This window comes from Semicossyphus pulcher, unplaced genomic scaffold (genome assembly GCF_022749685.1).
Source record: "Semicossyphus pulcher isolate SPU_LCO1_2020_fin unplaced genomic scaffold, fSemPul1.0.p SCAF_8, whole genome shotgun sequence".
Classification (NCBI taxonomy): Eukaryota; Metazoa; Chordata; class Actinopteri; order Labriformes; family Labridae; genus Semicossyphus; species Semicossyphus pulcher.
Genome location: NW_027211759.1, coordinates 19947488 through 19963840, shown reverse-complemented (window position 1 = coordinate 19963840; position 16353 = coordinate 19947488). Strand labels below are relative to the sequence as shown.

Sequence of the window (16353 nt, the reverse complement as noted above, 5' to 3'; positions counted from 1 at the left end):
CCTAGAAATTACACAAATCATTAATTAATCATTTTTAGTCACACAAATTTCAATAACAATTCAGCGTTCAGACTTACATCAGTAAGTAACCAGCCCCCTTCATCATTAGTAATGCCCGTCATGAAGGGTACAGTGAGAAGTTCATGTTTGTGGAGCAGCTCATCCGCAGGTTTTGTCAGGAAGTGTCCATCAACATTTATAGGATATCTCAATCTTTCATCCTTGAGCGAATAAAGAGAGTAAAAGAAAAAAGACAACATAAAAAGCTACATAATTATAATCCTATCAAGCCTGTCGATAACAGTATTGTATATAACAACTCACCTGTCCAAGAGTGACAATAGTATTAAGATCAATGTTTCTCATGCAATCAGCGATCTTCTCTGAGCTGTCGAGGCTACAGCCGGACACATTTGCTACGATCTGAGGAGAGAGCATGAAAGTAAACTCAGCAATTCAGAAAAATAAAATGTATATTGAGTTGTGATATACTGAGTAGTGGACAATGAAAAAGCTTATACAAATAAAAAATAAAAAACTTTTAATCGACCTGTGTGACTGGTCGAGGATCATTTGCCATGAGTATATCCATTGCAGCAGTGCCACTCTCAGCAATGGCATGGTGGAGCAGTCCATCAGCCATGGGGGAAAGAAGCTGTTGATTCAAGCCACATAAAAAATGAATGGTTGCGTGGATAGAAGTATCTTTGCACAGCAGTGCTATCACTGTGAAATACTTGCCAAAAGATAATTATATTCTTTTTATGTGCTGAATCCGGAAATGTATCCTTACCAGAAGGGACACGCTCACTCCACCAGCAGACTCCCCAAATACGGTAACTAAATCTGGGTTTCCTCCAAAGTTGTGAATGTGCTGCTTGATCCACCTCAGAGCTTCTACCTGGTCCAAGAGGCCAAAGTTCCCTGACATGTGTTCATCTCCAGTGCTGCACAGAGCATACAATTATAGTCAACCAGGCTGTGGTACTTTTATGACATGATGAGTACAACGCTAGAAAAGTTGAAACTGCTTATAGTGGTCATGGCTAAACTGATCAAACTTTTAAATGAATCAAAAAATTCAAGTACTCTTTAAATTATTAACTTAAAGCCTCTGGAAATTTGAGATGAAACAGTAAAAATGCCTATATGATATCAAAGTTGAAAGTTTCATCAAGCAGCCACAAAGAAATAAACCCTATGACTTAAGATGATGCAGGGCGTAGGAATCTTCTCGCCAAAATTCTGAGTAATAGAGGATTGTGGTGGTCATCCAGAATTCATAGAACTGTAGTTACATAACTCTTGTTCTATTTATTTATTTCTCCCCAGAGGCAGTGCTTTACACTGGATGACTAATCAACATAGTCACGAGGAAACCCATGTTACCTGGAGCAGTGTTAGTGTTCCTGAAAGACAAGGGATATTAACCCTGTACAAACAGGCCAAGGTACATGGTTTACCTGCAGCACAAATAACCCTAATAGTGTGCCTTGTTGCGCTGCTCAGGAAGTTGAGATACTCGAGATTTACTAGCCCCAAAAATTGAGGGGTGACAAGCCAACCGAAAAGTCTCTGTTTGGACAGGGCATGCCCCTCTGCAAAGGCCCCCAGAGCAGACTTACCAGCTATCAGAGAGACGAAAGCTAAATTAGATTTATCCTGCAGGCATGAGGGGTATATGCTTCCAGCTCATTGACCTGATTAGAGTGGGTAGAGTCAAACTCTTTTGGAAGAATGATTAGTTAGACCAAATTGCAAAGAATTTCAGTGCATTCATGTTTCAGGTGCCATAACAATAACTGCAGGCACCCTGGGCTCAAAAGCCCCTACTTCCCTCTGTCCAGGCATGTTCTCACAGAACTAGCCCTTGTAGACAGGGCATCTTTATGCCACTCCCACACTTATACACTGATCAACCATAACATTATGACCACCTGCCTAATATTGTGTAGGTCCCCTTTTGTTGCCAAAACAGCCCTGACCCATCGAGCCATGGACTCCACTGGACCTCTGAAGGTTTGCGGAGGTATGTGGCACCAAGACGTCAGCAGCAGATCCTGTAAGTCTTGTAAGTTGCGAGGTGGGGCCTCCATGAATCCGACTTGTTTGTCCAGCACATCCCACAGATGCTTGATTGGATTGAGATCTGGGGAATTTAGAGGCTAAGTCAACACCTTGAACTCGTTGTTGTGTTCCTCAAACCATAACTGAACCATTTCTGCAGTGTGGCAGGGCGCATCATCCTGCTGAAAGCGGCCATAGCCATTAAGGAATACCGTCTGGGGTGTCTTTGGTCTGCAACAATGATAAGGTAGGTGGTACGTGTCAAAGTAACATCCACATGAATGGCAGGACCCAAGGTTTCCCCAGCAGAACATCGCCCAAAGCATCACACTGCCTCCACTAGTTTGACTTCTTCCCACAGTACATCCTGGTGCCATGTCTTCCCCAGGTGAGCGATGCACATGCACCTGGCCATCCACATGATTTAAGAGAAAATGTGATTCATCAGACCAGGCCAGCTCTGATGCTCTCGTGCCCATTGTAAATGTTTTCTGTGGTGGACAGGGGTCAGCATGGGCACCCTGTCCGGTTTATGACTATGCATCCCCATACACAAAAAACTGCAATGCACTGTGTGTTCTGACACCTTTCTATCAGAAGCAGCCTTAACTTTTCCAGCAGTTTGAGCTACAGTAGCTCCTCTGTTAGATCAGACCACATGGGCCAGCCTTCGCCCCCCCCATGCACATCAATGAGCCTTGGCCACCCATGACCCTGACCACTTTTGGTAGGTACTGACCACTGCAGACCGAGAACACCCCACAAGAGCTGCAATTTTGGAGATGCTCTGACCCAGTCGTCTAGCCATCACAATTTGGCCTATGTCAAGGTCGCTCACATCCTTAAACTTGCCCATTTTTCCTGCTTCTAACACATCAACTTCGAGGACAAAATGTTCACTTGCTGCCGAACAGATCCCACCCTCTGACAGGAGTCGTTGTAACGAGATAATCAATGTTATTCACTCGACTCATCAGTGGTCATAATGTCATGGCTGATAGGTGTATATCGTATGTCCTGCGCCTTATGTCATCTCAGGTCACACATGGTTTTGTTGATATTAAATACCTGACCTACAGTTGCAAGTGTCAGATAATATCCAGTGTTAAGCACTGTCTCTGGTGGACAGGAAGAATAAAATAGAAGAATGGCATTAGTAAGCTCACATATGACAGCAGAGGTTGCACTATTATCATTTAACAACGCAAAACGCATGGGAGTGTCTTTACTCATAAGAGAAAAACACATAATTAGTTGAAATAATAAATGAATTGAACTTCCTGCAGGAGGTTCATATTATAGAAAGATTTAAACTACCATAATTTACATGGTAATTTTATGTTATCCAAGCACAAATAAAATAAAAACATAGAAATCTGTTTACACTCTTCCTGCCTCCTGAATAAATTGAAAGGAATTACCTATTAAAATCTAATACCATACATGAACCTATTTTCTTATCCAAGATATGTGTTTCTTTTATTTTTCAATACCATCCCAAGGCCCCAGAAACAAATGTCAGGCTGTTTCTAATCTGTTTGTCTACCACTCCCTTTCTGCATTTTGTTCCTTTACTTTCTCTTCATGTTATTTATATACAAATGCAATTACAATATAATCTACATTAAACAAAAAAAACTACCTATAGTGATTAATTAGACATGGATAGACATTATCACATTATAGACATTATCACTACAGTTGTTTTCCACTGTTATTCATTGTGCTTAGTGACTTGTCTTTATACCTGAGAAAGCCCAGAAGTCCCATGCGGTACTGGATCAGAACCACAACCACATCCTCATAAGCAGCCAAGGCGGAGCCATCATACATTGAGGCTGACCCGATAGTAAACCCTCCACCATGGATCCAGACCATAACCTGATAAAATAATACAAATCCCTTGATCTTTTCCACAAATCATAAATCTAAGACAATCTCTTTGCAGTCTTAAATACGAGCATCATTATTGAAACTGACACTGTGGATTCTACAAAAGCGATCAAGGAAACTCTCCCAAGAACACTATCCAACTCTTAATCTCAGTAACTGAGCAGCAAGGGGTTCTTACCGGAAGCTTGGCATTGTCAGCTCTGTTTGCAGGAGTGTAAATGTTGAGGTAAAGGCAATCCTCTGAGACGTCCGGGATTTCTACCTTCATGTCACTCACTTTTTGAAGCAATTGAAGAAGAAACTGTTTATTCTGAACACACCTAAAAAAAGGAAAGAAAAAGGAGGTTTTATCAATAAATATTGAACATGATCAGTCCAAGTGTGGAACTGACAACACATGACTGCCTTACATGGGTGGCTGCTGGGTGGCGTCTCTCATTCCTTTCCATCCCTCTACAGGCTGAGGTGCAGCCAGCCTCAGAGCAGGGCCTACAGGTGGCTTGGCGAATGGGATACCAAGGTAGGCATGGACCCCAGTCTCCTTCCCCTTTACACTCACATACTCGCCTCTCAGACTCCCGAGCGCTGTGTGGACCTCAGGTGCTGTCAGGATATGAAGTCTGAGTCAGAATCGGGCTTAAAACTTCACAACTCATTAATTAATTGTGTATTATAGCTTAGTGACACATATAATCCTCCAAAGTGTTGAATTGTACAACAACTTTTCCTTAGATTTCAGCAATGAAGAGCCAAGTGACAGATACATTTCTGTCCTCCAATGTTTGACATACTGCTTGTATGACCAACTCAAATACATGTAACTAACAAGTACTGAAACAAATAGGTAAAGTTAGTTGTTGGACATGAATTTAGCCAACAAAGACTTCATCCCCAGATTAAAGAAAACTGTCACTTTTTTAAAATATGACAACCTGTGTTTTTTGAATCAGTTTTATCGTACAAAACTGAATATCACTAGTTTTAAAAGTTGGTTGGAAAAAAAAAGCAATCTATGTATCACTTTGTGCTCTGAGACAGTTTCCTTCAAAATGTAGTTTGTCACTACTGTAAAATAAGTTAATAATTAATCTAAACGATTTTGACATATTTATCATGAATATGTCAACAGTACTTGTTTGTTTTTTATTAAAAAGATTATTGCTGCAGACTATTTGGTGGAACAATTAATACAGTCATGGAAAACACGCCCAGTCATCTATTCAGACTAAGATCTGTGCTGGTCAGGTTAAGAGTCACAACCTGGTTCAACTCTGGCACACAGAATGCTGCACCCTCTTAATGCTGTTGTGCAATACAGTCAATGACTTGATTGCATTTATAAATCATTGTGAAGTTTTATTCTTTAAGAGGTTAAATTAATTTAGTTGGTATTTAATTAACCCACTGAAGCACAGCATATTCAAAACCCTTTGATGCAAAAGGTGACCTGTGTTCAATGTTAATATGATTTAATAGCTAAATCTCTTTTTGTGATATCTGTTCAATAAAATTATGTAATCACCAGGGGTTTTAAGAAACAATTATCTACTACAATAGATATTCTACTAATCTGCTATTTTCTTTGATACTCACTATATAAATGTGTCTGTCCTGTTATCTATTGAAGAAATTACGTTTACTAAACATGTGAAAAATGGGTCAAAATTTACCCACCAGTCAACCTTATTTGTCAAAAAGAGACAATATATAGCCATACTTATGTATAATTAATTGCTTCTGAGCAAATTCAGACATCACAAAAAGCAATTAATACTTTACTTTTTAAGTATTCATTAGAGACTTAACAGAGGGCCCCTCTTGATCAAAGTGCACCCATTTGAAACAACACTGCAGGAGTGACCTATGCATAACACATCATAAACTGCTAGCGTGATTTTGGGCCCTGTTGAGGTCCCCTTTCAGTACATTCGTCATTTTTGTGTTAATTAAAAATGTTTTTTTATGCAAAAACAAAGTAACACTAATGTAATGGTTTGTGATTATTTGAGGATATCAAAATATTCAGTAATTAAACGCATACCCTGCAAATTAAAGCAAAATCATTCAGTCCAGTCACCTTTGATCCATGATGTGCATCAAGGGGTGAAGACAGGATGCCATGATGGAACCTTTGAAAAGTTGTGTTGATCTAAGGCTAAGTTATAGCCTACAACTGACCTCGGGATTAAGATCTTACGACATAAGAAGTGATAACTGAAAACACTCCAAGGTTGCAAAGAAGAAAAAACACTTCTCTTTTAAAAACAGGATGTAGCCACTCACATTGCTCCATTCTGGCAATCTTCCACAACATTATGATGTGTTTATCAGTCAGTCTCATATTAAACGTTGCACCCTTCTTGGGTCCATGGCATTGTCTTTTCACCTTTGAACACTTTGAGGTCTGCCAGTATCTGCAGTAGGTAAAAGGTAAGCTAAGGTGACAGAAGGCGTATTAAAATACCAGCAGGTAACGTAACGGTGACTCCCGAGTTCAGTGCTATGACAGACATGAAAGTTACCTAAATACTGTAGCAAGAGTTATACAAATTAACAGTGCAGCCATACGTTTTTCCACTTTTAAAAGTAACGCTTGACATTGTTTTACTCCTACTTACCGCGTGAGTCTGCAGCAACAGAGAGAAATAAAAGAGCCGCCAGAAAGAAGAAAGAAGGGAACTTCATGGTGGTCGTTTCAGAGGATTGCGAGACAGCTGTATTATGCAAAGAGAAAGAGAGGTAAATGCTGCCTCCTGAAAAGCCTTCCCCGACTGACTGAGAACTAAGTACTGCTGCTTTTATATAATATTACGCCCAAGCTGTGACGTAGACCTCAGTCGCCACAACAGCAGATGATCAACACTTCCCTCGTTTCTCTGGCCGCTCCAATGCATTTTTCTCATTTAAGGGAAGCTAAAGCATGATGTTGGAATCGCATCTGTCCATATGCTGGGCAACATAGGCTATGTCCCGAATTATTGAAGTTTAACAATGAAAATTGTACAGCTATCTCTTTTGCACTAAAGAACAACAACTCCCATGAGCCACACAGACAGGAGCCTCACTGCATCTTGGGATTGACACAGGATCCTCACGGCATCTTGGGAATATTGTAGTTGGTTACAGTATAAATAGTATAGCTGTTGTACCTGCAGTGTGCATGTCGGGGCGGAGTTTGGGAGAAGTTACACAAATTACTAAATGCCCTCAGTTGCACCATAATGTATTGCAAAATTTGGTGACTGGGTTAAGAGGTTCATTGCTCAAATCTCAACAGAAAACTGAACTTGAGGGCTTGGTTGATAATTGTAAAAGTGAAAAAGTACAGCTCTAAAATGTGCTCATAGTGTAAAAGTTTATATAGATATGTATGTAGACTTAATATTCTAAATGAAGAAACTTGGGTTTTTAAATATTACATATGAAATGTACAGACTGACCATATGTGTAGCTTAAAGGTGAGAATGCTATTTGTTACTGACCTCTGGCTTTGGGCAGTTCAATCATTGCATTCCCATTTCTCTAGATATAAGCTGTACACACAGTGTTCCCTACAACCACAGACATAAACACAAGGTGTTTTCTTGTAGGTGTAATAGAGCTATGTGTACATGTGCAACTGTCCTGTGTTTCCTGTGCAGCTGTTGGACGATGTGAACTCCTTTCTCTTCCTAACAAATGACTGGTTATGCAGGGGTTTTGAAGAAACATGTCAGAAGACCATTTCTTCTGTAAAATTGTGGAACTTGCGTAGCTCGCATGGTCCATTGTCACTGTAGATACCTCAGGGATTTATTTGCAAAGAGATTTAATGATAAATACAGGGCCAGCAGACTTGTCAGATCACAAGCACAGAATTCTTTTCATCCAAGTTAAACTGGTCAGGGCCAACTTCTTGACATGGCTAGTCAATGGCTAATCTTGATGGCTCAGACAGGTGTAACAGCTTAATATCATCCTTTCTGAATTTACACCAGACCATTAAACTCATGTTCAGGCTGTCCTGTCTTACATACTTCAATATCAAGCTGCTCCTCATGCTGCTTTTTAGCACCTCTGGTCCCAGTGACTGAGAAATAACTTTTAGCCCTGTTTTAATGTTGTAATACAGTGTACATTCACCTCTATGCCAACCCTGATTCAGCTCCTTGGTGATTCCTATAGTCCTTTCTCTTTCTCTGTTTCTGCTGCAATTTGCTGGGATTTCATTTTAGACTAAAGCAGTGATTCAGTAATCAGTTTAACTTGCAGATTCACATCAGTCTCTGCAGAGCTCTCACTGTGTGCTGTGTGAGCTCCATTGTCAGTCCTTAAATCTGCGCTGACATCATGCAGAGGTTTTTTATTGATTATGGCTATAAATGGTTTGTCTGCCACACACATTGGTCCACCATAGACACATCTGTGTAAATAATGAATTCCTAGTTGCAAACAATTTCTGTATTGCAGCACTTGGCTTTGGTCAGATGACTGGCCTCCAATCCTCTCCATTAGCTTGTAGTAATTCAGCTCCAATCCAATTTTCAGTGGATATCTTTGTCTTTCATTCAGCTTGAAGAATGTCTGCACCAGCTCTGTTGTGAGAGTGGCTTTCAGTATTGCCCATTCTTCTTTGTGACTGTCTGTCCACTTGAACTCATCTGCCACCCAGCAGCAGCTTCAGGTGTTTGAAGTTTGAAGGAGTTTGCCAATGAATAATTAACTCACTTCTGTTTAACTTGTTTTTATGTTTTCATTTGTTCTGTTTTCATTTCCTAGTGCTCGTGTAGAATGTCTAGTATTACTTCCTGCCATTGTTCAGTTTCCCGCCAGTTTTTTCCCCAAACCTGTGTCTGATTTGTAATTAGTCTGGCCTGTATAAATACTCCTGTGTTTCCACCCTCTGCCAGGTTATTATTGTCACCTTGGTGTGTTCATACTCTCAAGCCTTGATTTCCTTGTGTTGCTTGCCTGGTTTTTGAACTCTGTTTGGATGTTTTTGTTCAACTTGGGACAATTAACACATGCACACACATCTCTGTGACTTAAGGGAGACACATATGCAGAAGTAGAAGGGATTGCTGGTGGGTGGTAACACCCAAAGTAACACCTGGACCCTCTGCTCAGAAATATAGATATCAGACCTCTTACACCAGTCCGAGTTCATTCTTTCTCTTTCTTTAGCTTGTAAGTGGAAGACTTGGAAAAACTACTCTGGAATCACTGACAAATATTTAACGAAAATATATCGAGGCTCTACCGCATGGAAGTTAGCTTAGAAGTGGAAGACTTGGGAAAACTGCTCTGGAATCATTACCAATACCGTAAAAGGAAGTAGGGCAAGGCCTTGCTTTCACCGGAAATTATTTTAGAAATCATATAGGCACAATTTCTTTGAATAGAAAGAAAATTAACTGAGAAATAGAAAATCTCTCTTCTCTTCATTTCTCTGAGTGGTGAACAAAGAATCACTATTGAGGTTGTTTATAAGAACCTGTGATTCAGTGAGTTTATCATGAGTTTCTAGTTTAGTTCTGGTTTTGTCTTGTGTTTCGGTGTTCAGTTATTATCATATCAAATATCATTATTTCTTGTTTTACATTGTCACTTTGTCCCTTGTCATGAGTTCTATTTCATCCCTGCTGACCGCCAGAGGCAGTGCTTAAAGCACTGAATATTCCCTTTGCGCATGCGCAGTTTGAGTATGTATACCAACAATGTCACTAGTGACCACTGGATGACCCGAGAAAGGCTATATTTTCCGGTGACGTCCAGGGTTCTGTTCCTTTTTTTCTTCTCGCGTGCAGTTTGCATGTACTCCAGAGCATTAGCCGAAGCTAATCGTATGGAACTTACTAAGAAAAGGAATAACAACTTGGATTACTCAATAACAGTCGCTAGTAGCCTTGGGACCGTGTCGGTCGGAGCAGCTAAGTTTTTCGCCCTCCAAGGGCTACGGCCGCCTTCTAGTCCTCTTCGGGAAACGGTTTGTTTGTTTTCTTTGTTTATACCCAACACCGGTGTGGTAAACCTACACTCCCCTCCATGGATGTAAGGTACGTGTGTTTGCTTTAATGAAATTCCTGGCAAATTAGTGGCTGTGTTTCGCCGAAGCTAATTAGCCAAAGTTAAGTTGTGTTACAACCCTCAACGATGAAGTCAGCTTTGTGCTTCCCGCTCCCGGTAACGGTGGGTATTTTGTTTATACTCTATAAGCCTCTGCGGGCATAGGCGGTGTGCTCGTCTCTTCCTCCCGCTGAAGGTACGTATTATTACCCTAGCCGGCCGTGGCTTCACAGTGCTGAGTGAACAGGTGCATTAATTTTGTTCTTGCTTAATTCACGGCAATCTCCGCCGGTGTAGGCGGCGTACGCGCCCTCTTCTCCCGGCTAACGGTGCCGAAATTGTTTGGTTAGCCGCAGCTAGCCGGTTACAGTGTACCGTTGAATGCAGCATTAATCATATCACTCCAAGTCTCCTCCAGACTGGGCTTGGGACATTATAAACAAAATCGTGGCTTAACGCAGGCCTACATCAAAATTAAATTTTTTTCTCCAAAACAGAGCGGTCAACTGCACGCACATTGCAAAAATGACACTTTGGCAGGAGGGATTTTGGTACGGGATGTGGTCTGGTTTCCGTTTGTAGTGCATTTAGACCAAGTAGTTTTGACAAACGACATATCATGCATGAAAAACTGTCTGATTGGAAGAGCAAAAGGGGCAAAACACAATCCGTTAGAATGGCATTCCGCTCCCGTAAGTGGCCATCTGACGAAGATTTAGCTTTTGATTGAACACTAATAACAGATATCTGTATGTAAGTATAATCACTCTTGTGTCTCTAAAACTCAAACTCCATTCCCACTTCTTAACTTGCTAGACCAACCATAAACAGTGCAGGTCACCGGCAATATACTCTTTGCTATATGTCCTTTAGCGCTTACCTCAGCCTACACTGAAAGCCCACAAAGTTGGACGTCAGTCACAGAGAATATATTGTTGCCGATGTGTTCCAAGATTTGATATGATTTTATCATAAAAAAACAAAACAAAACAAGAATATTGTTTGAAGAAGATTCTGTCGACATTTTGCAGCAATGATACATGGCCAAGGTAGGAAGTCGAGACATTTTCTGGTATCTTTACTTTAAATTTTTATCTTTCTAAATAACTTTTTACTCTTACTCCCTACATTTGAAGACAAATATCTGTACTTTCTACTCCTACATGTTTCAAACAGGCTCATTACTTTAGTTTTATTGCATTCAATGGGATATTGTTTTTGTTTTGCAGGCAGCCTTTCCAATATTATGACTCACTCACAAAACAGTGACAGTGATATTAGTTGGGACAGTGATGCATAAAAAAAGACTCCCCATCAGTGCATAACAAAAACGTGAAGAAAACACGTGAAAGACTTTCCAAAAATAAAAAACAGACATGGTGAAAAGGTTTCCTGTGAAGCAAACTTTTTCTTTCGGATATCTGTTGTATTTCTCTCTGTCGCTGCAGACCCACACGGTAAGTGAAATGATTAATCTAATTGCAAAGTGACATTGATGAAAATAGTAAGCACGCATTGCTCTTAGATTTAAAAAAGATGTGACTGCACTGTTAATTTTTATAATGCACTCTAGCTACAGTATTTCAGTTCATGTCCTATCTTAAGAACAGAACTCTTTCAGTAAACAAAGGCAATTTGACCTCCTCTCCAGGCAATCTAACAGCTGGGATCCCACAGGGCACCATACTAGGCCCAATCTTCTTCTTTATACACATGTTCCCATTAGGTAAAATTTTTGAGAAGCAAAACATTTTCTTTTGCTGTTTGACCACGCTCAGCTCTATCCCCCCGTAAAACCAAACATAAAACCAATCAGTTGCAGTAGGAAAAGCCAGTCTCTGTCAGCTTTGAACCATCGCAAAAATAGTACTACTAGTAGTGTTTCTCTCTTCCTGTTTAATTATTTCTCGACATTGTTTCCATTCTTATGTATTGTTTCTTTGTGCCTTGTTCAGCATTTTGGTTAAGCTACTGCTGTATTAATATGTGCTTCATAAATAAATTAGATGTTTTTTCATGTGGTTTGAATCAACAGCTTTTTTCCCCATTGACTAATGGATTGCTCCACCATGCTATTGCAGAGAGTGGCACTGCTGCAACGGATTTATTCTCAGCAAATGATCCTGTACCAATGGCACATGTTAGTCAGTATTCCTTTTGTGTTGGAACGCTGATTGTATGAGAAACACTGATGTTAACACTATTCTGACTATTGGGCAGGTGAGTTATTGAATGCAGTACTGATATAGGCTTAATTGCTAAGATTATTATTATGTAGCTTTTTTATGTTGTCTTTATCTCAATATTTTTTGCTTTTACACAATTTTTTTTTTCAAGGATGAAAGATTTAAGTTTCCTGTAAATGTTGATGGACACTTCCTGACATAACCTGTGGATGAGCTGTTCAATAAACATAACTTCTGAATGTGTGTAGGTCTCCGAAAGGGCCTCATGCACTGGCCAAAGTATGCAGTAGAGGAGCACTACTTAAGAATTGATTTGAAGGAACAGGTACCTGTTCAGCACTTAAAGAAGGACCAGTTTGTCTTTCTGACTCAGTCCCAGAGAAGATGCAAAAACTTGAAGAGAAGACGGATCAAAACGAGCCTCCTCTTCTTTCTCTTTTTTATTATTTTTTAGTGATTACATTTTTAATGACAAACAAGTCTGCTGAAAATGCATTAGATTTGTAAGACATTTGCAAAACTAATGTTATAAAACAAAAATTTAACAAATGGAAGAGGTAGTTTTTTAACCTCTACAAATCATTATACAATGTGTGGAATTTTGGTTCCTTCACTTTCAAAACTTTCATTTTTTACATTTAAACTAAAAGTGATAGGAAGAAGTTAAAACAAAGTGGGATGAATACTTTTTGAGCCTCTGTGTATATTTAACAAATATTTAAGGCATATTAATTTCGGAAAAACTTATGCCTGTCTAGAACAATGTAGTCGAAGGACTTTTTAGGTCATGGGCTATCTCCTACTTACAGGTGGTAAGCCCAACTTGTATCCAATGTGTGTTTTTTATAGGTCCTATGTTATAGTCAGTACCAAGATAAATACTAGTAACTGCCCTTTAATTGATCACGTGGTGCTTTGGGTTGCCAGATTGGGCCAGTGGCGCAATGGATAACGCGTCTGACTACGGATCAGAAGATTCTAGGTTCGACTCCTGGCTGGCTCGTTCGTGTTTTTCTTCTAATTTGTGTCATTGTTTCACCCGATCAGGCAACATATACACCCAGATAAGGCATGTAGCTTCAGATTAGGAATTAAACATGGACAAGTGCATGCATTTGGGTGACAGTGTTAAAAGAAATTGTCGATTTGGAAAATCCACAAGACTGTAAGCAAGCTGTGCATTTATAATCACCAGTATGTAGCACAACAAAAGTAACCGCCTAAAGATAAGTCATATCCCTTTAGTGGTAATAACGTTACATTTGACGTAAGTTAGGCCGTCTAAAAATGTAAATTAGCACAATGATCATAGTGCGTAATTATTATATATATATATATATATATATGCTTGTATTTTGCATGCTACTTCCACTAAGCGGGAGAAAGACAGTTTCGAGCAGTCAGAGCTGCCTTGAATGACTGAGTGAGTGACCCTCCACGTGAGAAACACACGAAGGCAGAGGCTCATCTCTCGCGAGGAACGGCGCCGTTATCGGAATCTCTACAAACAACACGAGAATTCATCATTCACATGGTAATATAACCCAATCTTACACGGTACATGTGTTGTGTGCCAGCAATGGGGAGAAGGAGCTGGCTCAAATTCATATTTTATTGTTATTTCTTGCAACAGTTTACAATTTTTGAATTACGTTTCGTCGGCCTTCAGGCCCAACTAGCATGCTAACCGGAACGCTAGCTTAAATAGCGTCTCATTTTCACTGCTGTAGCTTTTCCGTTAGCACGCGAGCTTCCAAATCCGATTAGCACGACGAGCTAACATTAGCTTGTATGCGTTTATGTTCAGAATCGTTAACTGGCGCCAATGTTAAATTGAGTATTTTGGGTAAACGTAAGCACGAACTTATTTAAGTAAATAACTTGAATGCATGGAAAAATTACACGTAAAATTTAAATATTTGTTTGGTTTTGCTTGTTCTTTGAATCGAGACCCCCGCCCAGTTAGCTAGCCGTTAGCCATCATGCTAACTGGGGTATAACATAATTCAGCATCAATCTAACCGTCAACAGCCAGGCTAACAAGCGAACCGGCGCATAGTTATATTTTCATGGTCGTAACAAAAAACAAGCATTATGGGAACTGTTGTTCTGCCAATACAGCTGTACTTAACCCAGTTTAGCCATATCATAAGGGCTAACTCAATGCATATAAAATGCTATCCGACTTTGCGGTTTCAAGTCTATTCCTGTCATTAATATTGATATGATTTGCATTGTCATTACGACAATACCAATGTGCATTTAAAAATGGAAAACTGCCCTGCTCATGTAACTCTAAGAAACAATTGATATGCTGAAAGGCTGCCATATCATATGGCTGGATATCTCATCTCCCATTTCTCCCCATTCACACACAAACACGTTACTCGCACTTTAAATCAGTCTTGATAGTGGTTCTCTCTATTGAGGAGAAATGTCCCTGTATTTTCATCCTGTACAAATACACAGTTAACGCATTCCATATTTGACCTAGAGTTTAAGTGAATATTAAACTTGTAAAATTCATCCTTATGTTCATTCTATTAAATGTAATGTAGTTTGTTTGGCATGGTGTGTGTATATTTCTATAACATGACTGTCCTTGCAGTTATCAGTGTGAGTTTTCTTTAAAAAAACAACAACAAGGCAATGGGTACATTTTATTTGATTAAGGTGGTCTAAAATGTAACACACTCTTCATATACTTTATCATAACATGCAAATCTTTTCAGATGAAAGCTTTTAGAGGACAAATTCAAGAAGTCTACAGTTGTCATCACACCTCAAAATCAATTGCATAATCTTATCCAAATAACAATTTAAGTTATTGGTCAAGTTGTAGTGCAATAAGACTGAAAGATGGTCAGAGCAAGATAAATTAATTGGGAATTATATTGGCTCAGTGGTCCGTATAATAGCCACTTTTACCTCTCCAATAAGTTAAAAGAACATTTACGTATTCTATAGTTTACATAGAAAGAAAAAGGCTTAGTGGGAAATTAACTTATTGGCATACCTCAGCCTTTCTGTCAGTATGGAAGAAAAATAATTCATTATCAAATAGTTCATGTGCATATGTAGGCTTGAGGATGTTTTCACATGTCATTGAAACAGCTTTGCTGCCTCTGTAATTACACTGTTTCCCACATCCTGTCAACTCAGGCGGTGTAGCACAAGAAGCACCTCATCAACAATGCAGCTTTATTCTTTCATTATTAACCACAAATAATTGGTACATTCACGTTGCTGCTATGTGGTCACCTGCGTTTTGCAGTGTTCAGTCCAATACACAATCCCTTTCGTTATGCACATAAAGCAGATGAAAAATGGACTCCAGGTCTTAAAAGGTGCCCAGGGTCGTTGTTGTTTGACCATGTAGTCAAATATTGGGTGCATAATATACATAAATGCAGAGGCAGCAACGGACACAGCAGGAAAATATTGTGTCTTATAGTAGAATGTACGTTAATCAAGTTTTCCCTTTATTATATTTCAGTTGTGAACAATGTCTGAACAAGAGTTGGATGAAATTGTTCAAATCACAGTGGAGGATTTTAACCAGGATGACCATACAGGTAAGATTCCTTTGACACAATATGAAAACTTAGTACTTACTTTACTTTATTATTTTATATGTATTGTTATTAGTGTACGGTGCATTGCTGGATACAGACATCCACTGCTGCTCTTCTTTTATTTAGAAATGCTGGACAATCATGAAGATGACGAAGACAAGCCTCATAAGAAAAGGAGGAAATTAAGCAACAGCCAGGAGAACAACAACAATAACCAAGACATATCTTTTATTAAGGTACCAGCTCTCACAAATGGACGCCGTCTAAAGCTGATACATTTTTATGTCGTTATAATAAGCGAAAAGGATTTTATTCTTGGGTTGAATTAAAATGACTGCATATTTATATTTGTGTTTCCAGAACCTCTTGGTCTCCTTTACTGCATCAATCACCCAGCGATTGGAGGGAATTGAGTCAAAGTTACAGGCTCTGGACGCAACATGCAAAGCTCTTGGACGCAAACTGGACAGCATGATGCCCTGTGCAAAAAGTCCTATCCAGGTTCCTATGGTGGCAGGGTCTCCTCAGGGGGCCACTCAAACTTGGAACAAAGTGCGATGGTAAGATGCAAGTGTTTGCCCATCAGC

At 39.5% G+C, this 16353-nt stretch overlaps 2 protein-coding genes and 1 non-coding gene across 4 annotated transcripts in view; 2 read left to right on the top strand and 1 right to left on the bottom strand.

The window, feature by feature from the left end:
* Nucleotides 1–38: 38 nt before the first annotated feature.
* On the bottom strand, nucleotides 39–6717 carry LOC138612706 (pyrethroid hydrolase Ces2e-like). The gene is made up of 8 exons (XM_069686108.1): nucleotides 6579–6717; nucleotides 4371–4563; nucleotides 4139–4280; nucleotides 3815–3948; nucleotides 794–947; nucleotides 551–655; nucleotides 325–423; nucleotides 39–221 (listed from the first exon to the last, which is right to left on the bottom strand). Exons 1-8 carry the CDS (start codon nucleotides 6643–6645, stop codon nucleotides 39–41), a joined length of 1077 nt encoding a protein of 358 aa, XP_069542209.1. The 5' UTR covers nucleotides 6646–6717.
* A 6404-nt stretch (nucleotides 6718–13121) lies between these two features.
* trnar-acg (transfer RNA arginine (anticodon ACG)) lies at nucleotides 13122–13194 on the top strand. The gene has a single exon. It is a non-coding gene; the product is annotated as a tRNA-Arg (tRNA).
* A 443-nt stretch (nucleotides 13195–13637) lies between these two features.
* banp (BTG3 associated nuclear protein) overlaps nucleotides 13638–16353 on the top strand; it is a 40259-nt gene continuing 37543 nt past the window's right edge. For both annotated transcript variants that reach the window (XM_069686156.1, XM_069686155.1), the window contains exons 1-4: nucleotides 13638–13725; nucleotides 15688–15766; nucleotides 15893–16002; nucleotides 16127–16326. In XM_069686156.1, the coding sequence (XP_069542257.1) occupies nucleotides 15697–15766; nucleotides 15893–16002; nucleotides 16127–16326 (380 nt within the window). In that variant the 5' untranslated portion in view covers nucleotides 13638–13725; nucleotides 15688–15696. The remainder of the gene's footprint in view (nucleotides 13726–15687; nucleotides 15767–15892; nucleotides 16003–16126; nucleotides 16327–16353) is intronic.